General features: G+C 32.0%; 1 protein-coding gene across 9 annotated transcripts in view; it reads right to left on the reverse strand.

Moving 5' to 3' along the window:
* MAPK10 (mitogen-activated protein kinase 10) overlaps nt 1-25774 on the reverse strand; it is a 299188-nt gene that overhangs the window by 42933 nt on the left and 230481 nt on the right. For 8 of the 9 annotated variants that reach the window (XM_072810785.1, XM_072810793.1, XM_072810786.1 and 5 more), the window contains 2 exons: nt 9682-9864; nt 5744-5868 (listed from right to left, as the gene is read on the reverse strand). In XM_072810785.1, coding sequence (XP_072666886.1) covers nt 5744-5868; nt 9682-9864 — 308 coding nt within the window. Of the gene's footprint in view, nt 1-5743; nt 5869-9681; nt 9865-21109; nt 21182-25774 lie in introns of all 9 variants that reach the window. The other variant, XM_072810787.1, reaches the window with a different exon arrangement.

Here is a 25774-nt window from a genome sequence, read left to right on the forward strand (position 1 = left end):
GGGATTCGATCCCGGGTCTCCAGGATCGCGCCCTGGGCCAAAGGCAGGCGCCAAACCGCTGCGCCACCCAGGGATCCCAAGTGTTGAATGGTGACAGGCGGTAGCTACACTTGTAGCATAACATATAGACTTGTGGAATCACTATGTTGTATCTGAAACTAATGTAACATTATGTGTCAACCACAATTTTAAAAAAAGGAAGTGGGACTTCAAAAAATAAAAGAAACATTAGATATCTATGCCACAAGAAGATTGAAAAAATGCATATTTCCTGTACAGTTGGTGATCCTTTCCACGTGCTTTCTTTGGTAATGACTGATAAGATAGATAAGATACAATAGCAAACAAGAAGATGGCCAAAACAACATCAGATAGTAACTCTCTTCAAAGAGCATGAAATCAGGATGCCTGGGTGGCTCCACAGTTGAGCGTCAGCCTTCGGCTCAGGGCATGATCTTGGAGACCCAGGTTCAAGTCCCACAGCCCGCTTCTCCCTCCACCTGTGTCTCGGCTTCTCTTTCTCTCTCTCTCTGTCTTCCATGAATAAATAAATAAATAATCTTTAAAAAAAAAAAAAAGCATGAAATCTATGATGGCCTTGCAATAAAAGAGCTTAATATAAGTCAAGTTTGCTTGTTCCTATAAATCTTCTCACTGGAGGCAAAAAATAACATAGTCCCTAAAGGAATGAAATAGCAAATAATAATATCAGTAAAATATTTATGACTTTATTAATTACCTTATGTTACAAACAGTAATGTGTAACATTACTGACTATTCTAGGCTTATTGAATTTCAACGCTAACATGTGTAAATGTTAACTCTGTTTCTGGGATTATACTCTCACTGTGAATCTGAAGACCGGTTTGTTTAATTTAGGATCTGTATAGGTAGATTAAATTCCCACCCAGCCAAATTAATTCCCAAATTAATCTTGAATTAGGCAAGAAATAATTAACAAGTTCAACACCACCTTGCTTCCCTAATCACATTCTACCCAAACTGATTGGATTAATTACCTTTTCTTTGGTCTCTATAAGGATGACATGTGTACTTATATTCTCAATCAAAACATTTCCAACCTCTCTCCTCAGTCTACTCCTCAGCTTAGCCCCACATTCCATGCCTCTGTTCTAGCATTCCCTCCTGTAACTTTGTCTCAGCTACCATTCAGATGGTCCTGTGTTGCCTGCCATCACTTTTCTGGGTTCTCAAGTCCCCAGGGCTTGCCCACTAGAGAAAGGAATTCTTAGATAACAACAGCCTGACTGGTTCAAACTGCCCCTCTGTCCAGCTTTCCAGAATAACATTTTGACCATTGAAGATTGTATCTGAGGCTCTCTGAGACAAAGTTCAACTAACAGTGGACTTGGCTAAACACTGCTGGTCATGAGCCTGGTCCCCAGTACCAGTCCCATGTTGGATGATGGTTCTAGTGACAAATCCTAATCCTTCCTTCCTGTCATGAACTGAGAAATAAACAAAAGTCCTTCTCTGCTCCTACATTTTTAATTGGCTTCTCTATGAGGACTACTTTGAGTTTTGAGGTGTTTGATTTGGTCACTGAATGTATCACCTCTCCCTCCCTTCCCTCTCCTATCTCCCTCTTCCACTACTAGCAATGCAGGAGGGTGCTCTAGAATTTCTGAGAGAAATAAAAGTGTGCTTAAAAAAAGGGTTCCATTTTATATTCTTCTTAAATTCCTTTTTCATGTGCCATGAAACATAATCAACTCTTCTTTAGTTTGTAGTTCATGATGATGCCCCTAATATGCCTCTATGCCCCTACTCTCAGAGGTTGCAAAGTGAAAGCCACCTTCTTCTCTAACAGAGTTTCTAAACTCAAGAATCTTGTAGAAATAAGGCAACTGATCCTCATTGTTTCCATATTTCTAACAGAGCACAGGGAATATATTTAAAGTGATTCCCCAAACAGTCCTGAATATCCTTTAGTTTCATTAAGTTGATTATAATGAGGATTTATGAGCTATATAATGTGCCTTTATTTTGGCTTAAATAAGTGGCACTGAATTCTCTTACACTTGACAAAGTAGAAGTGGGCATATTTCAGCCAAAAAAGGACCAACAGTTTAAAATCTTGTAGGAGCTACATAATTTCCAGGATTTTTTTTTAATGTTATAGAATACTTTTACAATTTTTTGGCCAGCTGGTCTTTTTTTTTTACTAAATATATGTATCTTTCTAAATATCAAAAGGTAGTTGAGCTTTGCATATAAAAGTTGTAATAGTAATAGCAATAGTAAGAATTTCTATGATCCCTACTAGCTACAGTAGTGTACTGAGCACTTCATGTACATTAACTCTTTATATTCTCTGAGTAAGTACTATGTAAGTAAATATGCACTAAGTATGAATGCTCCCTATTCTTAATTTAGAAAACTGAGCTGAAGAAAGGTTAAGAAACTTGACCAAGGCCAGCTAGTAAGTGGGAGAGCAGAAATGTAAAAACCTACCCCATCTTTCATGCCTGTGAAGATGTATACAACAGAATGCATTGCATTTGTATATGATGTTTTTGCCCTCTTGATAAATACTGAAACAGAGTTAGAATGCCTTCCAACTATCTTATAAGAAAGCATTGACACTAAATGTGGACTTTGCACCCTGTTTGGGGCGCATTGTTTTTTTTTACTCTGAACATTATTTGAATAAGAGCTTGCTAATAATCTGAGCAGTTACAACTTTAAAACTCTTTATGCACTCTTACACAGATCACCATTAACCTTGACATTCAACTTTTAAATTTCTCAAGTTCATGGTTGCATGAGTAATTTTCTTCGAGTTATGACAGCATTCATAAGCTCTTCTCTTTTCATTTTAGTACTTTGGCACTTTTGGAAACAAGTGGTAAGTTATGATGAATAGATTAGTACACATAGCATTTCTCTCTTCTCCTTTCCTGCTTTCCTACTTTCCCTGAAGAAATCACATTCTCTTGCAGTTTCTCCTTTTTCCCTTTCCATTTGCCTCATTTTTTTGCAATGAAATATATGTTTCTTTCCTCTCATCTTTGAATTTCCTTCCCTTTGTAATATCATGTGAGTTACTTGAAGGCTGATTGAGCCTGGATATCCTGGATAAACTTTTAATCATGGAAATTCTGATTATTTGATACTTCCATTTGTTTGGATTATAGAATACACCAGAGTTTATTTTACAGAACGGTCTTGGCAGTCTTGGCAGAAAATATACCTTGGAAATTATAGCTTTGCCATGCATCCATAAAGAAAGGTTATTTTATTTTAAATGTAAGTTCACATGCAATAACAAAGGCATTTTCTAAGGGCATTGCAGAAAGCATAGCTGACCATTGCTTCTAGCATCTTTAGAATCTGTCTCTTCCTAGTTGTGACTTGTATAATACATTTTATAAAGTAATGAATTATCCTTGCCCTAGGGTCAGAATTCTGACCTATTCCCTGCAACATGTCTACATGTAAAACATGTTTATCCTTGTATAATCAATGATCCTAGCCTAAGTGATAAATACCTGCTTGTTCTTCTGTGCATTTACTGATCCCTTTTCCTAAACCTTCAGGCTCTATCAAATCCTTCCCCTAAAATCCACATCTTATATTGTTACTATCTACTCTCCAGGATGACAATATTGAAATGAAGAAGAACAAGGTTCTAGCCACTTTAGCACCCTAAATCTTACGTTTTTTACCCTTTGAAGAAATTTTTCATAAAAAGTTAAATTTAAAAACTCACTGATGCTATTCATTAATATGTTTAGAATCTAAACAACTATTTCTTTTATAGGCAACATAATCCCAAGTGAATTACAAATGCAGACTTTATGACTCCAATTAAACTCTGGGCCACAATCCATTAAAAACAGATTACACACATTACATTAGATGTAAGAAAAAATAAACATGCCACATGATTTGAATGATCAAAATAAATGAGGAGTAACAATTTTAAATAATTTGTGTTGGTCTAAAATTTTTATCAACATAACCTAAAGTATTTTCTTGAAAATCATCAAAGGAAAAATATTTACACTTACTTTTCACATATTTATATATCATACTTTCTCTTACTGATTTCATTACTTCATTGTACCCCAAGAACGTCTTTGAAAGTATTTCCTAAGAGTGAGAGAAAAGTGATTCTATCTTTTACCCATAAAAATGTTAGGATTTGGGGCATCTGGGTAGCTCAGTTGGTTAAGTGTCTGCCTTCAGCTCGGGTCCTGATCCCAGCATCCTGGGATCCAGCCACGTGTCAGGTTCCCTGCTCACAGGGACTCTGCTTCTCCTTCTCCCTGCCTTCTGCTTGTGCTCTCTCTCACTATCTCTTCCTCTCTCTCAAATAAATAAATAAAATCTTTAAAAAAAAATTAGGATTTTATTTTGTAAAAATCAAATCAAGTGACTAAAAATTAATTCTAAGCAAACTGAAATTTCAACATCATTGTGAAATGATGCTTAAGAGAGCAGATCTTAAGAATATGTCATCAAGGATTGTTAACACCCCAGTTTCCACACTTGAGAGACTCATTTATCACTAAAGTGTTTTCCTCAAAAATTTTTGATTCATCGGGTTACTATGAAAAGTAGTTTTTTGAATATTATGTTTACAAAGTTTAATTCTCCCTAATTCCCACTCCCATCTGTCAGCTCTCACTTTTCTGGTGAAAGATAAAGGGTTAAGAATTATGTCAGTCTGAATCCAGCATCTCGACGACGTAGGCAGGCGCACAATGAAACAAAAGGAAGCTGAAACAAAGCAAAATTAGGCTCAAACAAGAATACTTTGAAATACAGAGAAAGATATGAGAAAACAAGTAAAGAGAGTATTTCAAATAGGTGTTAAAAACCAATTCAAAGTACTTTGAAGCTATTATGTTAAAAAAAAAGGAAAAAAGTCATTTAGCAGAGGTATTCTAAGAATTTGAGGAGATTTTGATTCTTTGAGGAGAAGATAACATTGCTGATGGCAACATTTAAAAAAGAGACCAAAGGATATTCTCATCAGGAGGCCTATGAACACACATAGGCAACAACAATAATCCTTTGCCTTGGCTCCAGGCAGAAAAGGAGAAAGGCAAAGACATAAGAAAGAGATTGGGGGAAAGATATTGAATGGTTGGAAATAGTTTTTAAAAAAGTGATGCTTCAGAGAAGATCTTTAAACTCAGACTAGATTTACAATATGGAGGTTCATCTTACTTTGTCAGTGAATTTAGAATAAACCTGAACTACTCTGCACTGAACTACCTAGGTTTTCTCATCTAATCCATGTAAGGTTTCACAAAGTCACCAATGGCCTGGTAAAAGCTCTATCTGCGAAATGCTTGTGGTGCCACACTTGAGTAATGGTAGGCATCTTATTAAGGAAAGAGAGGCAAAGCACCTTATTCTCTATTACGATTTCTGCTACTTAATTTGCATCAGAAGTTGGAAATTCAGCATAAAAAAGCAAACACTGGGGTTGTTAACAATTTCACAAAAGCAAATGGATGTGTCATGGACAGCTAAGGCTTTTTGGATAAATCCACTCTCATGGAAAACCCTGAAAAAGAAAAGCATGTAAAATATGGGTGAAAGAAAATAACTTTTATAGAGGAAGGTAATAACTTTGTGACTTAGGAATTGCCTGAAGATCCTTTGTGTGTGCTTTTGGGTTCTAATTCTCTTGCAGTTTTCACCACTGAGCACCCAATTATTCTGATTTGTTTGTGGAAGGAAAGTGAATAAGCCTACTATGCCTTACCGCCTCCACTTCGGCAGGGTCGTACCAGACATTGATGTAAGGATGCTGTAAGGCGTCATCCACTGATATCCTTTTTGCAGGGTCAATCACTAGCATCTTTGACAATAAGTCCCTGGCTTGGCTGGCTGAAACAATGAAGGAGAGAAACAATTAGTAAAACTTTGACTTTGTCAGGAAAATTTGTTGGAGGGAGAGAAAATTAAGAAAACAAAGATAAACTACCACCTTCCTTCCAAACATTGGGCAACTTTACCAAGTGACTAGGAAAATGCAAAATGAAACAATGAAATGTTTTTTATTCACCAGATTGGAAAAAAAAGAAAAAGGTGTAACATTTACTCATACCAGGTAATTTCATTCATGTTGTTGTGAGTGTTAAATTGATAAATGTTTCTACAAGGCAAATTTGGACTATTAAAATTTTATTTATTTTTTTTGTTTTGTTTTTTAAAGATTTATTTATTTATTTATTCATGATAGAGAGAGAGAGGAAGAGACACAGGAGGAGGGAGAAGCAGGCTCCATGCAGGGAGCCTGATGCGGGACTCGATCCCAGGACTCCAGGATCGCGCCCTGTGCCAAAGGCAGGCACCAAACCGCTGAGCCACCCAGGGATCCCAGGACTATTAAAATTTTAATGTGAATACTTTATGATCCAGCAGTTCCACTTTTGGTATACAGCCTATAGAAACAATTGTACATGTTCATGAAAAAAAAAAAACACAGAAAGGATGTTCACTATAGTGTTGGTTATGAAATAAAAAAAAAAAAATAAAGTCTAAATTTCTATCCAGAGGGCAAAAAAATAATTTAAAAAATGAGCTATGGTACAACTATACCATGGAATTGTAGTTGGCAATTTAAAAGAATGAGATCTATATGTACTCACACGGACATGTTGTTAAGCAACAAAACAAAGTTGCAAGAATGATGCATAGATCATTATATCATTTGTATACATCTACCCCTTCTCACTAAAACAACAAATATTTCCCTCTCTTCCTATTAATGTATATAAACGTTTAGAAAAAGACTGCAAGAATAATCAAGAAACAAAATAATAGTTACCTCTGAGGAGGGAAGAATATATATATTTTAATATATTTTATGTGTATTTTATACATATATATAAATGTGATAGAATGAAGTTTTAAAAAGGAAGCAGATAAAGTGGATATAGATTGCTCATTTTAAAAGCTTTTCTGAGATAGGACAAAAGGGATACTAGAGGGAGGCAAGAGGTTGGGGTGACTTTTTTTGAGGATTGAAAAGACAATGAGGGCTTTAATAGGAACAGAAGTTTCAAGGATAGAGAGGAGGGGACAGATTTGAAGAAAGAATTCACACATCTCAGTAACCATATTGATATAGTTCAATATATAAAATACTAAATATCTACTCTGTGTCAGGTAGTGCAAGGTGCCAGAGATCCCAAAAAAATTAAATGGTGATGATCAGTAAGTGTATTTATTTAATAATAATGCTAAAAGACACTCAGTTTTCAATCTCTACAAACATAAAACTTTAGACATAAAACAGAAAATGCATCTCCAAACTGATATGAAAATTTTATGGTGAAAATATTGTTTGTTCCATGACCCTCCTTTAATGGCCCAATAGGGCTATATTTATTCATTTCATTGATTCAGAGATCTTTCTGATTTTATACCCAGACACATACACCCACCTCCCAAAAATTCTCCCATCAAATCCCCTATGTTTTAAAAGCGGTGGGGGTTGGCCTGGGCTCCGAATCTATCGAGGCATGAACTACAGTAATACCAAAGAATCTAGTCTCTAAGGAACAGTGATCAATAGTATTTGAAGGGAACAAAATAAGGAGGAAGAAAAGTTTTCAATTCCTCCTTTCTCATTCTTTTATTTGCAAGTAAATGTCTTACACTCTTTTTAAATAACAACAAATTCTTCCCTCTTACTATTTGTGGAAGTCTTTATAATTTACCAATTATTATATTAAAATTATCATTAAATAATTATAAATATATAAACTAGCCTATCATTTGTAAAAATAATATAATCATGGAGATTGAAGTTGAATTAAAAAGCAAAAAAAAAACTCAAGAAAGTCAGAATTATATTATGAAGCATGGTATGTTATTTAATAGCTTTTCTACAAGTACTGTCGTTATCCCAAATAATTTGATTAGGGCTTTTAACATCCCCATACTGTTACACTACAAGTGTCTTCAGATAAAGAGATTACTTTTGCCTGACATGCCAATTAGCTTTATAAAGACACTAAGTTCTTCAAATCTCCATTTGGAATATATAGGCAGTGTTGATCTTTAAAAGCAGCAGTCTTAGGGCAGCCAGGGTGGCTCAGCGGTTTAGCCCTGCCATCAGCCCAGGGTGTGATCCTGGAGACTCGGGATCGGATCCCACGTCAGGCTCCCTGCATGGAGCCTGCCCCCCCCCCCCCCTGTGTCTCTCATGAATAAATGGATAGAATCTTAAAAAAAAAAAAAAAAAAAGCAGCCGTCTTAGTAATCATTTCATCTGTTGTCATTCAGAGTGTCAAGTCAACTGAAGGAAGCAACCCAATTGTGCAATGAAACTGTCAAGAACACAGGAACAGTTCTGTACACTTACAATCCACGACATATAAGACTGGGGATAAGACCCTGGAAAATGGCACCACATTTTAAGTTTCTCTGTCTCATTTAAGTCTGTATTTGCTATAAATTATGTCTGTAAGTTAAGTCTATAGTTAATTAATTATACACTGAATTTTTTGGGGAAAATTTCAAAAGCATGCATCCTTATTCTTTTTTTGATATATATCATTATATTTTAAATAATAATTATTACTTTTTAAAAAATGTCTAACAGCTACCGAGTATTTACTATGAGCCAGGCATTGTTTTAAGTGTTTGACAAAAATATTTAGTCAGTTAATTCTCCCAATGATCCTAAGGTAGACACTTCCTACTTTCATTTGTTAAGGGAGGTATAGATAGATCAGACAACTTGTCCAGGCTCACACAGATTTTCAGGGACAGCATTTGAGCTCAGGCAAGGAAAAAAACAAATTTGTTTCAAAATCAGGTTCCCTAAAATGTTCTAAATTAAAATAAGAAATAGAATATTATTTACAGTATATTTTACACATTGCCAAATTTATCCCTCGTCTCTAATCCTATGACTAAGGCATTATTATCTCAGTTTGTAGCTGAAGAAACTAAGATTTGTTACGGAAGTTATTTTTTTTTAAGATTTATTTATTTGTTCATGAAAGACAGAGAGAGAGAGAGAGACAGAGACAGAGACATAGGCAGAGGCAGAAGCAGGCTCTTTGCAGGGAGCCCAATATGGGACTCGATCCCAGGATCATGACCCGGGCCAAAGGCAGGTGCCCAACCACTGAGCCACCCAGGCATCCCACTGAAGTTCATAACTACAGACATAGTAGCAGAAAGAATTACTTATTGATGCAAATATTTCTATTGAATATAAAATGTGTAAGTAAATCTCACTGGTTACTCATAAGATGAAAAATCGGTAGTTAAACATTCCATAAAATATAAATAATAGAAAACTCAAACACCTGTGTCTCCAAGATTTTACAACAAAACACTGTGTTGAAATATTCTCCAGGTAATAAAAAGAATTAGAACAATTACTTCAATGTATATCACATTGGTCTTTTAGAGTTACACTGCAAAAGAATTTTAAGATTCCAAATAAGCCTCATGACATAGGTAACCCATGCCACTGTCACATCCTTTATTACTACCTCTCCCTCTGAATATCCACACAATTCCAAAATCCTTGACCACACGCTCTTAGTAAAACAAACAAACAAAACTTTAAAAAATACTCCTTAAATTATTGTAGTTCAAGTTAAAGAGAGGTATCTCTATAATTTGTTTAATCCACCACCCACGCAGTGCTTCTGAGATTGTTGCTGATGGTCATACCTTTGAGTTTATTGTGCTCAGAGTCCGCTGGGAAGAGGGAATCTGGGAAGAGCTTGGGGAAGGTGAGTCCTGCATACTTGGGCCGATTCTCCACATAATTTCTTACCGTAGGTTGCAATTTCTTCATAAATTCTGGACATGGTGTTCCTAGTTGTTCAATTACCTTGTTCCACTGGTCAATATCTGAGAATTGAATAGTTAAGGGCAAAAAAAAAAGTGTAGACCTACTAGGTCTTGCCTTTCACTAGTTGGGAGACTAACTGCTTCTCAAAATCCTGAAAAATCACCAACATAATTGGAGTTTAATAAGCAAAAAAGGACAAAAAGTAAGAAACCAGAATTGTCAGACAATGAATTCTCCTGGAATTTTAAATTCACTTGTGGCATAAATACAATTTTAGGGAACTAACATTACTTAACAAAGTAGGATATCATGAAATAGTTCTTGAGTTGTAAAGATGAAAAGGTATTTATTTAAATAACAAAAGAATTTCTTATATTGAGGTAAATTTCTATTCAGTCATGTGATTTAAATGAGAAAAAATATGATGCAAAATAATAATTTTTATCATAAAATTACCTCAATCACTTGTTTTCTAAAATGACTAATACATAAACATTTTATAAGATTCATTTACATTTTTAAAAATTCATTTTAAGAATTTTTTTCTTCCTTTCCCTAGGAAATAGGAAATTTCATAATCTGTTCATTTTGCTAATGCATTAAATATGGGATCAGTATCATTTTTGATAATAAAATAATTTATTCTTTACCAAATATTTAAAAAATTCTAGTTATAAAAGTAGATACACTTTCATACCTATTTTTATTACTACTGATAGTAATGCCCTGCATTCCTGAGTATTGCTTTCAGTGAAGTATGAGGATAAATATAGGATGTTCAGCTTAAGACAACAGATTTCTATCCAAGTGTATATATTTCAAAAGTATATTAATCATGGGGAATTGTACAGAAAATATTACATCTCTCTGAAAACTAATATTCCCAAAATTGAGGATCGATCTTTGACAGACATACTCACTGACTGACATTTTCTTTTTCATCTATCATTAACATTTGATACATCAGATCCCTGAGAATGATAAATATTACCTATGAAAACTCTGAAGAATCAACTGGAAGAAGCCGATTTCAAACAAATTTCCTTGCCTTGTGTCAACGAACGATAGAGGCCTTAGAAATTATTCTTAAATACAATAACACAGGCAGTGCTCTCTCTTACATTGTTTATTTTTCTACAACTCTATCCTTTAGTATTAATTAATTACATTTCTATAATTTGCAACAGTTCAGGGATCTAACCATAGTATTACTCAATTGAAATTTGTAAAATCTTTACCCCTAGTTATTCAGTGAGGTTGAACTAAAAAAGATCAGCAGTCCTGACAAAAGACAACATTAGCTGTATTTAACAAAAATAAATATATAATGTAGATAAAAGATTGAACAAAGATAATATCAAACTAATTTGCAAATCCTCTCTTATCTCCCTTATAACCTTGCTGAATAAAATTTAAATTATTACACATCCTCTCAATTATTAGGTTAAAAAATATATGATTGTGTAATATTAAAAATGAAGGGTGGGTATGAAAAAATGCAGAATATTCCTTTACAGAACAGTAGGAATAATTAAACAAGAACATGTTTCAATAAAAGTTTATTAAGTTACAATGTGCATGAGAATATAGCAGTAAGTCAAACTTCTTAGAAATAAAGAAACTAAAAGATAACAAAGGTTAGAATTAAAGGTTATTCTAAGACAAAAACTTATGTTAGAACTATGGACATAGGTAAGCTATAACTACTCATGTATAAGTAGAAAACACTAATTAAGGTTAAATCTCCATGCTTACACTGTAAATTATGAAAAGAGGTCTACTCTCTAATCCAGTTAGGTTTTCACACCCTACCAAGCCATCATTTAATCATTGATCATACTTCCTTAGAATTCTGAAGACCTGATGTCAAACAAAAAAAATAAAAATAAAAAAATAAGGGCAAAGAAACTGTCAGATTTTCCATAAAGGAGTCATTTAGCAAAGTTGGAAAATACTTCCAACACTCTATTGTATTCCACTGTTACAATTAGCTAAAGTTACAAAGTTATTCAGCAAAAAAATTGCCTGTAAAATAGTATTCTTAGGACAATTCCACGGTATTTTAAGAGAGTCAAATATTCTAAAAGTTGTTAAACAAAAACTGTCAAAATGTTTCATTTTCCAAACTATAATTAAAATCTATAGAGGCATTCAGTGTGCTTCCTACCTTAGATCATTTTTTAGATGAAGAGTACAATGGTCCTAGATATAATGGATTACAAAAAGGAGGAAAACAAGAATCTTTATTATTGTCAGTGTAGTATTTGAATATTCTAACTGCAAATATGTGGTATAGTTGTCTTTTAATCCATCTCAAGTTCTTTGTTCCTATAAACATGACTAATTATATTTAAGTATGAAGTGCTTGTTTTCCAGATGTTCACAGGATCTCAACATGAATGACTATGTTCAACTATTCATAGTTAACTACATGATTTTTCTTTATAATCATAATTAACCAAATATAAGCCATGATTGGAAGTCATATCTCCTGGCTCCAAGTCCAGTGCTTGTTCCAAGAATTCCAGCAAGAAAAAAAAAAAAAAAAAAAAAGAATTCCAGCAAGAAAAGAGCAACTTTGGAATTGATGTGATAGAAATTGCTTTCATTTGACCATCAAATTGATAGCATGCTTGTCATGGGTCCTAAAGAATATTTCTGAAACTGAGTCCCTACTCTATTAGGTCAACATATTCACACATAAAATAATTAATTTTATTAATATTTTAAATAGATAATAAGGTGATATATTTTGTAAGAATTTTTAAATTATCAGATTTCCACAATGATCATATTTTTAAAAATACATAAAACATTAACTAGATTTTTATTATTATATGTTGAAAATATGATAAATATTTTTAAAAGAATGGCTAAAGTTATTTTGTAAAAGGATTTATTTGCTTTACAACACTCGTAAGTCATAATTTTTATGCTGAGTAGGATCTGAATATCTATCTACAGGTTGCAGCCTATACAGTTATCAAAAAGGTAGTATATTTATCTATGTACAAATATAAACAAAATATAAATATATATGATATATATTCTATACTTTTGATCTATTTTAGAAATTATCACACTTAATATAATTAAAAAGCATTTAATAAAAATAGAAACATGTCATCTAATAGAAATTATTTGACAATTTTCTCATCTAATTTTAAATTCATTACATAAAAAATAGTCATATTACCAAAGTTTGATTTTGATGACAAGATAATGTGCAAATAGTGACTATTTCTAGCATCTTCAACCAGGATGAATAAAACATAAAGGATGAATAAAACAAAGAAGTATGGATTGTAAAATTAAGTATCTGAAATCTTGAGATTGAAAAATATTCCAGTTAATTTTATCAATTAGCTAAGAATTTACATTTCTTATACTCCTTTTAGCTTAACTGCCTTGGTTTGGAAACTTTCTAAAACATATCACAAACTACCCTGAACATAATGTTCAAAACATCCTTGTCTTTCTCTGGGTATTTTGGATCATAATTACAAACCCAATTTATTCTATGCACATTTAAGCTTCCAGAAGCTACTAAATGGAACCATAAAGTTGTTTAATGGCCTCATTCTATTACGCTCTTTGAATAATTGTAACTTCTTTTTTATGTTTTTTCCATCATTGGTTACTTTTTTGTTATTATGAATATGGTTTCCAGAGTTGACATCTCTATGAATCCAGACTTACTTTATTCTCTCATAGTGAATATTTTCTGTAAAAAAATTCTCACATCTATTTGAAACTTAGAGAATACCAGTGTTTGTCTCTAAATTCTTAACTAAATTTTTTAAAGATAATTTTGCCCAAGAGACCTGTCTGTATAGAGTTCCAGGAGAGGCGATTCTATCTTGCAAGCCAACTAGGTGCCTTGGTACTGTATTGTGCCATTTGTTAGGTGTCATGATATAAACTGTGGCTCCCAAACTTGAATATTCATAAGATAGAGAACTTACAAAAATACAGGTCCCTCCCCACTCCCTGTTGATCTACAAGATTCTGAGTCCATAAGTCTTATATGATATTAAAAAATATCAATAGTAATTGCAATCCAGATGGTCCCTGGACTATGTTTTGAGATATATTAATGTAGAATATACTAAAAGTCTCTTGTGATTTACTGAGTCCAAGTTTAAGAACATAGTTCCAAACTATTTCAGTTCTATGACACAAGTTAGAATAGGGTCAATACATCAAAAGATTAACCCACATCTATTTGCTGTGGAAAACTTAGGGGTCAGTCACCTGGAAATACTTCAGTGAAAAACAAAGATCCTGATATTTATCCCTTTTCCTTGTGTCACTTTCCTGAAAAAATGATGGGGAATTACAGTAAGTGGCACACAGTGTTCCAGCAGAGGGAGAGGGGTTCTGACCATCATCATTTAGGGAAGGATGAAAATTATATATTGCTATCACTTGTGGGGTGCTGCTCATAAAAATTACAAAAGCTATTTAATTTAATATAAGGTTCAAAATATTTGATGATTTATTTCTATAATTACTCCACATTTCTCTATGATGAATTTGTTCTCAAAAGAACTCTTACTTCTGAGGACAATTTTAAAGATGAGGATAGAAATATATATATACATATATGACAGAGTTCTGGATCCAAATTTTTATGACTATGTCTTGAGCTCTTTTGTTACTTTAAAATTATTTTCACTCTTTTTTTTTGAATGTTCATTTTCTCTCAAAAGTCCCCCTTAAACTCTATTAACATGAAATATAAGTGACTTAATGCACAATAGTAACTAACATTTATTTTCATTATAAACGAGCACAGGAAGAAGAAATATTATGAGCCAAAACACATTAAGGAACTCAAAGCTGACAATTTGAGTAAAGGCTATTTGGTCACTGACAGCAGATTATCGATGGAATACAATGGGACACAAAATATCCAAAGGCTAATATTCGAAGCATGATGTATATGGATCTCAGTACAATCCATTTTGTCTTATAAATCTATTTATTACTGTAACCTATATTTCCTTACAAAGCAAAAAATAGACATTTCACATATAAGCATATCTAATATATATTAATATGTTGTCCCAACAGTAGAATTTTTATTAAGTTATTGAAAGTTTATCTTTGGGACATCTCATTTGCACAAACCCCTTACAAGACTCTGTATCTAATTTGATATTTGTAATATAAATAAACTATTGTTTTCATGAAATACCTTCCTTAAGCTGTATGATATTCTGGCTTCATAAAGGCTGGCTCTGACTCCACCTGCATTTTGAAACTGGGAAGAAGTCTTGAGGTAATTTAATTTGACATCTGTATCTTTTAGCTGAAAAATATCAAAGTCCTTTTTAAATTGGTAAATAAAAGGACTTTAAACAAAGGAAGTAATAAAAACAACTAACACTCACAGAAATACAAAGTTCTATTTAAGGGGAATTTTGGAAAACTGTAGTCTGTTAAGACCCTTTGAGTAAATCCATTTCTAGGCATAACACTATATAAAAGGAAGATTAAGAAAGGATAATCAGGTCTATATGAGATCAAGAAAACATGCCATATGAGGCATACTTGACGAAACTTCTCATATTTAAATTTTTAAAAACAGAGACAACCTAGCACTTTGACCCTCTTATTCCTTAGTCATCATCCCTTCTACTACAGTACTTTTATTGTAAGTTTTATTATGTCATTTTTATTTCCTGATATATACCTGGAAACAAAAAAATGTCCAACACATGGTAAGTGGTCAGCAATATATGGTGAATAAGTGAATGTCTACTTTTAAGTTCAACCAGAGTTTTATAATGGAAATAATTTAAAGAATAGGAGAGAGAAAATATTCAGAGAAATGAAAACTGAGAAATTCCAGAAACTGGAGATAGGCTGGAATTTCGGAAACCCAGTTAGTCCCAAGGGAGATAAATTAAAAAAAAAAAAAAAGAGAAAGAGAAAGAAAAGAAAGAAAGAAAGAAAGAAGAAAGAAAGAAAGAAAGAAAGAAAGAAAGAAAGAAAGAAAGAAATCCACACCTAGTTACATGCTTGAGAAACAGTAAATAAACAAAGGCTAAGGAAAAAAATCCTAAATGAAGGTAGAGAGAAAAACAGAGTAATGTGTAGAATTGTTGAATTACTCTATTGTATACCTGTAACTAATAAAACACTGTATGTTAACTAAATTGGAATTAAAATAGAAAACTTAAAGACAAAAAAAGAAATAAGAAAAACAGAGTGTTCTGGTGTATTTCAAAATGGTTCCTTTCCCCTCCCACTATGGAAAAAGTGAGGCATTTTTCTCTGATATTTTCTGTAGGAGTCTGATCAAAGTCTTGGGGTAAATCTCACAATGTTGTGCTTCCACATGACTGACTCCACCTGGAGTTTTTAAATCTGAGAGTTGTCCACACTGAGTCTCTAGAAATTTGTCAGTTATAGTTCAGATTTTTCTATCCTTGACATGAATCCCTGTATGTGCCTGTTTCTCTTGCTCTGGGACATTAGTTTTCTCTGTGTCTTTCTCTCTTACAGATCCAAAAGAGTTGATGACTTTCAATCTGTTCAGCCTTTTTACTTCTTGTTAGGATGGAGTGATGATTTCCAAGCTTCTTATATATGGAACTAGAAACCAGAAATTTATTTGATTTGATTTGATATTATTGTAAGAGGCACTACATTCATATTTTTTTCAAATAATTTGTAGTTGATATGGAAAAATAAACTTGATTTTTTAACTTAAAAAAAAGGAAAATAACCTTAAAATAAAGAACCAAGTTGCAAGAAATAGTAGTAAGCCAAGAAAATGAGTTCTAGGTGAATCTAAAAAACCCAACTGTATGCAATAATATTATAATATTGGCAGTTTATGATGCTAAAGGAAAAGAACTAAAATACTGGGCACGGACAGCATATTTTATTTTATTTTAATTTTATTTTTTTTGACAGTATATTTTAATTGGTACAGTAATGACCTAAATTACTTTGTGCTAGGATCCTTGTGTGTTCAGGAGAAAGTTAAAAATTATCAAAATTAAAAAAGCAATTTCCCACATATTAAACTATAGATTTAATGCCAGTTCCAATATAAGTACCAATAGGAATCTTAGCAGGTCAATTTTAAAATGTTTATGGGAATTCAATGAGTCATTAATAGCTAAGATACTTCTGAAGAAGACAATAAAGGTGAGGTGTTTACCTTATTGATATAAGTACATATTATACATTTGTATTAAGAAAGGGTAGTAGTGGTATCCAGATAGACAAACAGATCAGTGGAACAGAATATAGAGCCCAGTATCTAATACTCTTTCCCTCAATATGTGGAAACTTATGATAGAGACAGCATTATCAGTAAAGAAAGAATAAGCTGATTAATATACGGAACTGAAATAAAATAAATTAGATCCCTCTTTAACACTATACATAAAATCAGTTCCAAGTGAACTAAAGGCTTAAATGTAAAAGACCAATCTTTAAAACATTTGTAGTAAAATTACAAGAGAATATATAGGCCTAAAAGAATTCTTAAGACATAAAAATCTTAAGGACTTTTTATACAAGGGAATACAAAAAAACAAACTGCCAAATTCCAAAATCACTATAAAATAAAGAGAGAAAATAATCTAAATACAAGGAGAAGATATTTGCAACACATAAAACTGACAAAGAGTAGTGTCAGAATATGTAATGAACTACTACTAATCAATTTTTAAAATACAATAAAAAATGTTTTAAAAAATGGAACTTTACCAAGACTGATGGCCTATAAACATAGGGAAAGATACTTAGCCTCCCTTGCAGTTAAGAAAATAAAAATTCAGCCTCTGGTGAAATAGTATTTTATATCCAAGAGATTGGTAAAAATTTAAAAACAAATCTCACAATACCAAGATTTGGTGTTAATGTGGAGTAGACAGTTATATTTATATACTACTTCTCTAGAAATCAATCTTATGATACATACTCAGGTTTAAAATGTGCACCCCTTTGTGCCCAGGAATTTATCATTAAAAACAAAACAAAACAAAACAAAAAACAAACAAAAAAAACTTCCCTTTCCCATGTGCTCCTGGAGATCTATGTTCATAGCTTCATTATTTATAAAAGCAAAAGCAAAAACAAAAACATAAACTGAATATATTCCAAAGCCTATTTGTAGGAAAACAAATTCACTATAGAATATTCAGAGACTGCAATACTTTACAGCAATGAAAATGAGTGAACTAATGGATCAACATGAATAAACCTCAAAAATATAAAGTTAACTTCCACGAAAAGCAAGTAGCAAAATAATGCGACTTGTTCAATATGTAAAACACATAAAGCTAAACCATATGTTGCTTAGAGATAAATATACTTGTGGTAAAATATAAAGAAAGTTAAGAAGATCATAAAAACATGTATTTAGGATCTCTGGGAAGAGTGAAGAATATGATTGGGAAGAACACAAAAGACTCAAAGATATTGGTAATGTTCTGTTTTTTAATCTGAGTGATAGTATATATGTTTTCATTGTATTGGTCTTCTACATAGCTATATGTCTAATATTAATTCACTTGTATAACTTAAAATATTTTATAATATTTAAAGTAAAAAATTTTGCTATGATGAAATTCATTAGATTTCCCAAAAGAAAGCATCTCAATAGTTGAGTTCTGATTCCTCTGTAGAGTTAAAAACATTTGATTTGAATAAATTGAGTTAATATATACTTAAGAATACATTTACCAATAAGGTAGTCTATAAATACATACAATTTTATTTTATATTTTATTTTAAAGATTTCATTTGTTCATGAAAGAGAGAGAGAGAGAGAGAGAGAGAGACAGGCAGAGGGAGAAGCAGGCTTCATGCAGGGAGCCCGACGTGGGACTAGATCCCAGGTCTCCAGGATCACACCCTGGGCTGAAGGCGGCGCTAAACCGCTGACAACCAGGCTGCCCAATATATAAAACTTTAAAAGCTGCTTTTAGCTATCTAAATTTCTCAATGCTAAAAATAACAGGTTGAAATTTTTTAGACATAGAAGATAAAGGGGATAAGGCTTTATTAATATTTTAAGTCTTGTTGAATGGTTTATATATTAAGAAGATATGCATAGCTCATATTGCAAAGATTTCTAGTAATTATTTATTTTGAGAATGCCTTCATGTAAATGAGGATATAAGTTAATTAAAATAATATGACTTCTTATGATGTATTGTATGGATGTATAATATACATATTATATATCTCTAACTCCATTTTAAAGGTTCCATTTAACTAATAGACTGAGATCTAATTTTATTGCCTCTTCAGAGAACTCACTTCTAATAATAGGGAATTTAAAAAATAATCTGTCTTACATTTTAAAGTTTAACTTTATGATATTCAGTGTTCATAATTTGTTTGCTTGAAAAAGAATGATTTAAACTTTCACCAACATCTTTGAAATCAGTAAAAGACCACATCCTACATTCAAGAAGCCACTTTATAAAATAATTAGCATTTGTCCTTCAAGAAATTTACAAATGTATACCTATAAGAACTCCAGAAATAACTCAATATAAAAATATCAAGCTCAGGTATTGAAAGGTATCTATCATGAGATTTTAACATTAGTAGCAGGCTAAAGCTTTACTTATAAGGATTTTAATAACTGTTAGAAATGATATCCAAGCAATTTCTCCCCAAAAAATGGATTTTAAGATATGTTCATCTATACCTACTAACTCAGTTGTGGAAATCTGATTTGATTTTTAAATAGAATATGCAAGAAAAGTAATTAAAATAATCATTTTAATTTAAAGGTGGCAAATACTCATTTCACTAATTGATTATTCTACCACAATGAACTGAAAAAGCAGAGTACAAAGGTAACAGATTGAGTCTATTTTCACTAAATGCCTAAAATTAGCCAAAACTTAAGAACTGTTTCATGTTCATGTCCAAAGACCAAAGTAAAGTTTAAAATTCCTTAGAAAATAAAGAAATTCTATTTTTTAGAAGTCTGAAGGAATTTAGTTTTTATCAACTCAACTTACTTTTAAACAGCATTAACATAAACATGAATATGGCAAATTCATGCAATATAGACAGAAAGACTTGAAAAATGAACGTGTGTCATACGTAAGACTAGAAAAAAGAAGTAAAAACAGTGTAACTTTAAATTTTTACTAAATAAGACATTTTAGGTTAGTTCTTTCATTCTACAAAAATTGAGTGCCTAACTCAGTCATTTTCCAAACTGGTCCTTTAATACATACAGAGAATATATGTATGAAACTATATAAACCATATAAGTAATATATTAATCTCCAAAGCAAATAGCTAATCATAGTATGGTTAGGATATACTATATTAGTAATTAGATTTACTTTAATTATACATTAAAACCCCATTATTATAGGTTTGATTTTATTTTTGAATCATGGTCATTTAAGCAAAGGTTTTATCCTTAATATGGTGAAGATATGATATCTTAATAAGTGACCGAATGTGGGAAATATTTAACTAATTTAAGAAAATAAATTATTACACTCCCATATACTAAAGACACAGTGTCTATATACTAATAACACAGTGTCTGTATTTAATGCTGCAAAGCCTCTGGAATCTTTACTTGCTATCTTTGTTAGCTAAGAGAAGATCACTTTTACTTATTCAAGTGATAGAAATTTCTTTCTTCAGATATTTTATATAATCTTTTAATTAATGAGGTTTTAATTTTTGCATTTGTTAATAATGTAGAAAAATAAGAACCAGAATTGGATCAATTATCCTTAGAGATGAAGTAAATGACAAAAAGAATTTTAAAAGAGGTTGGTAAATTTTAAAATGAAATTCATATGCATGCTTTCTGAGTATGCGTTAAAATAAACCTATCATATTTGAGGGTGAAAATAAATCTGATTAAAGATTTCCATGTCAGGTGTATATTTCTTAAAAGCATGAATCTCCAGTCTTAACTGAAATATTTTGTTATTTATTATCTAGCTATGAAAATAACAATTTTAAAACATCTACCACTCAAAAAAAAAAAAAAAAACCAATAGAGAAGAGCATATCACTGTTACTAGTTTCATAGGACTGAATTTTAAGGCAGGCCTTTTGAAAGCATGCTGAATGTTTCATATTGGATACTGTATTATCCCCATAAGTTCTAGCTAGGAGACAAGGTTATTCTACAATGATGCCAGCTGGTAAATATTTGACATTGGAGTCTCCTAGAATCCCTCTAAAGGCAGTGAATATGTACCATCAGCAGTATCATGTTTGAGACCAAAGGGAATTGATTGAGAATGACACCCATAGAGACCACTCACTGGCTGCTAAGAAGGATACGATCAGTGCCAGGAAACAGCACTGCACCTTTTATCATTTCTCCCATGATGCACCCTACTGACCACATGTCAACTGAAAACAAAAATGAAATGAAGATAAACAAGAAGATAGGAATAGAACAGCAAATAAATGAAAACACTTGGCTACCTATGCCATAGAGCAATGGTCTGACCTTTCACTGACTAGCTCAGAAGGCAGTCTTAATGATCATTAGTGTTTTAAAACAGAGAAATAGGGAGAACACAAGGATGTCAGGGCGCTTTCTGCTATGCAACTGAGCTAACAGTGCCACTCAATGCTATTTAATGCATGATAATATTACTTTGCAATTATAATTCAATGATTAATTTAGTTTCTGATTTAAAAGGTCTAATTTGCATTCATCTACTAGAATCCTACTGATTTGTATTGTAAATTATTATAGATTGTGTTAATATGGAAAACATGCAAAATGGTTTCTTTTTTATTCTTTCATATACCATATCTGAAAAAAAGAAAAAAAAAAGCTGAGCTGCCAGCAACCTCAGAAGAAAGGGTTTCTTTTACAAAACACATTTACTCTTACTTACAAATATGAATAAATTTCCAGAAGTGAGATGCCAGTTCAAGAATGAATGTTTTGAAATATGCTGGCTCAGTTTCATTGACTCTCATCAAAGGAGCATGTTTCTAAACAGGAAGACTTGTCTTATTCTTATAAACATGGTTGCTTTAGAATGGTTAGAAATACTGGCTTTCAAAATGGGATGGTTCAACAGGAAATGAACAACATAATTTAAAGAGCTAACACTTCTCAGACTATGAATCCAAAGAAACCTGGAATTCGAGGTGAAATTACAATGGTTTCTCTGCTATTGCCAGTTATCATCCAGAACTTAAAACCAGTAAGCTAAGGCAGAGGGTACACAGGGAGGGGCAAGACGGGAAAAGGCGAAGCAAGAAAGTAAAATCTCTCTCTTTAACCATACTTGGTTACTCACGTGTTCGTATTGGAAGTCAGAAAGAGAGATAGGTCATTTTTAAGGGGGAAAATAACCTAGAAGAATATGTTGAGGGGGAGCAAATAGGAAGAGGCATTAAATTAGCAATACACTATAATTCTGCTCCACTTACTCTTCAAATTACATTTTGTAATTTGTCAGTGAGCTTAAGGAATTCCTCACGAGATTCTTTCGAATGTGAAAATCTCACTCAGGTTAAACTCAAATTTTCCATTATTTGACTTAACACCTAAACAGAGTGATCACTGCAAAGAAATGGTTACAGCTTTGAAGGTGATAAGCATACCAAGAGAAGCAAATTTGTTTTGCTTCCATTTTAGGAAAGCAAGTGACATGCAAAAATATCAGGGAAAGATAGAGCAAACAGTTGTGCATCCCTTTATTATTAATGCATTTGTAATTATGGAAAATATCTGTCTCACAAGAGTTTGGTATTGTGAGAATCTTTGATTAAAGGAGAAAAGAAAAAGATCTCTGAAAATGCATTTGTTTTGAAATTGCAAGTTTTCTTATCATACTATCCAAAGTGACCAGTCTAAGTTGCTATTTACATGTATCTATTTTTATAGATATTGAGGAAGACATTGACCAAAAACTTCAGAGAGAGCTAAAAACTCAATAAGCAGCGTTTTCTCTTGCCTGTACCCGTTCAAGCACTTGGAAAAGGTGGCTTCTGCCACAAACAGAATCTGGGAGCATTTGTATCTGGGAGTTAGAAAACATCTATTTTTATTTTTTATTTAATGCAAAAAAATATCTCTTCTATATTATCTCTTTCTATAACCTTGGTCAAGGCACTTCATGTCTCTAAATATAAATTTCATTCTCTAAAATGTAGATGGTAAATACTATTTAAATATAGTATTAAAATTAGTAGTATATATATTTAGTATAGTATAAAATTTTTAAAAAAAGATTTAAAAGGATTATGCCTGGTAAAGATCCTTCTACATTGCCTGGTACATAGTAAGTATGGAATTAAATATATTCTGGAAGGTTTACTTAATATTTATTTAATATTATATTTAGATATAATAAATCTTTCCAATGAGGGGAACAGATCATTTCACTGTTAAAACCACTTAGAAAGTCATTCCACATATTCAATCACAGCTGACTCTATGGAACTTCTTTCCATTATCTAAAACCAATTGCCCTGCTTCTTCATCTAAATAAAATCTTAACTTATGTGAATATATAGTCTATGATCCCTGACCACTTCTCTCCTAAAACTGACAGATTTCCATCTTTCAGACTAAAATCCCTTGACTTTCACTCCTTCATACATGGCCTTTAAACAACAGCAATAACAATACAGGTGATCTAAATGGAATCTTAGTCTTTATGTTGCTTTAGTCTCAAATAGTCTAGACAGTTGTTAGTTTAATAACTGGTATTAACTGGTATATTTCCCAGTTCTCTTTTGTGTGGCTCTGCTGGATATAAGTATTTCAAAGAAGAAGAAGACCAGCTTTTGGAAATTTATCTTCATGTCAGAACCCAAAATAGACTTAATGGATCAAAAAGCTTTTCATAAAAATAATGCAGAGATAAAAACTCTAGATCTGAAATACTGATTAATAAATTCTATTTTTTCTATTTTAAAGAAACTTTCTGAGTAACAATGCCCTAAACAACTTTTTAATTTTCCATTCCCATTTAACTTTACTCACTATTCATTATTCTATAGACTATCCATGTTATGCCACCTAAGTCTAAGCCTTGTGCCTAGAAATGATAAACTCTATTATTATGAATTACATAAGTGGAATATACGCATATGAATTTATATGGATCTTTATCGACTCAAGTCAGTATTATTTCTCAAGATAAAGTCATTGCACCAGATTTTGTGAATTATTCATCACAACTAAAACAGTAATAAAAGAATTTGATACTAAATCTTGTTGGAGCAGGGAGGTGGGTGTTGGTGGTAAGCCTTCCCTCAACTAAATACATATCTACTTATCAAGGAGACTAGATTATTTTATGAGATTTTCAAGATATTCCAAGGAATACTGATCATGCATAGACCTGAGAAAAAAATTAGCAAATTTGATTACTGTTGGAAACTGGATTTTGATGCTTTCTGAGACTGCCTGATATAGTATTTGGGTCTCTGTAAAGTTTTGTACATTAATGCTGCCCGATAGAATTCTGGTTGCTTTTTGACTCTGATTTATTACATTTCCTCTCCTGTCATTAGTATTCCCACAGGCAGAAAGGAGATTCATTTGTAACTGTGACACTCAAAAACTGAGTCACTTTAGAAGGGATATTATTAAGTAAGTTTTGGTGTTACTAAATCATGGTGATTAATTTTCTAAGAGCAAAAATCTCAAGTGTCATTGTATCATTTGTCAGGCATTAAATTATGCTAAATTATGTTTTTTTTTCTATTCTAGCCAAGAGATAGAAATGATATAACATAGGCCCTGGCAGCTTAAATCTAAATAAAGAAAGCATCCTACTGTTATTTCCACATTCTGTCAATGGCTTGGGTTGTAATCTACAGTGAAATATTTTTTGTACTATGTGAATTTCTATCTAGTAATCTGGTAAATATTCCCCATCTAGGAGATTAACACAACTGTGAGACTATATTGCTTTTCTCCCTGACCTAATTATATCTTCACTTAGCATAGGATTCAGACAATGTGCTTTGATAAATTTTCTTTCAAAGCATACCTTAAAATACGATAGCAAGAAGATTTAATATGATTTTCTTATATTGTGATACTATTTCTTTGAAAAATTTGTTTCACAAATTATAAATTTAGATGTTTAACAAGAGCACATTGTTTTAAACTTCAGTGAAAACACGGAATTATCAAAGACTAAAGAAACATATATATTTTGTACATGTAAATTTACATAAGAAAAATAACACTTATGGAATGCTAAGTATTCTAATGTCAGGAAATCAAAGGAAGATTTTCTTCTTGAGTCTACCCACTTAGCTTGCTTTTCTTGCTTTAGAACTTGTCATTATATCATTAATTTTTAACTTTTATTTAAAACAGTTTATATTTCCAATTTGCTTTTTTGAAAAACAGAAAAAAATCCATTGAAACTTATAATAATGGAGGAAACTTCAGCTTTATATTAAATTAACAAATAAAACTAGAGACTAAGAAACTTACAAAATATGTTACTATACAAAGGCTTAATTAATTTTTTTACTGCACCAACATGTTTTAAATGTCATCTTTCAAAATTCATGTAATTCTGTAGTGTAAAGAAATAAGGAATTCAAGGAAATTCTAACGTTGAAAAATGTCTTTTTTTTTAAACCTTTCACTTTTCATTGTTCTTATCAATAAACAGCAAACGCCGGCTCCAAGTGTCTCACATTATCATGAATGTCAGGATCTTCACTTTATTCTGTACACCAAGTGACAGAAGTATTTTATTTAGTAAATGGCAACCTTTCTCTTTCTTTCTACTGTTGTCTAAGTCACAGATAACTTTCATTTCTCCTCATTTGAAAGAAATTCTTTATTCTAGGTAGCCTTTTTGTTATTCTCATTTTTTATAGTTTATCTCACTCAATTTGAAGGTTATTTGGGCTGGAGTGTTTCCAAATTGATGAACTTTTATAATATAACTATTGTGTTTCTTAACTTTGGAGGTTTTGCAGGTATGTGCATGTTTGTAAAGATGT

The sequence above is a fragment of the Canis lupus genome, chromosome 33 (genome assembly GCF_048164855.1).
Source record: "Canis lupus baileyi chromosome 33, mCanLup2.hap1, whole genome shotgun sequence".
NCBI classification, from domain to species: Eukaryota; Metazoa; Chordata; class Mammalia; order Carnivora; family Canidae; genus Canis; species Canis lupus.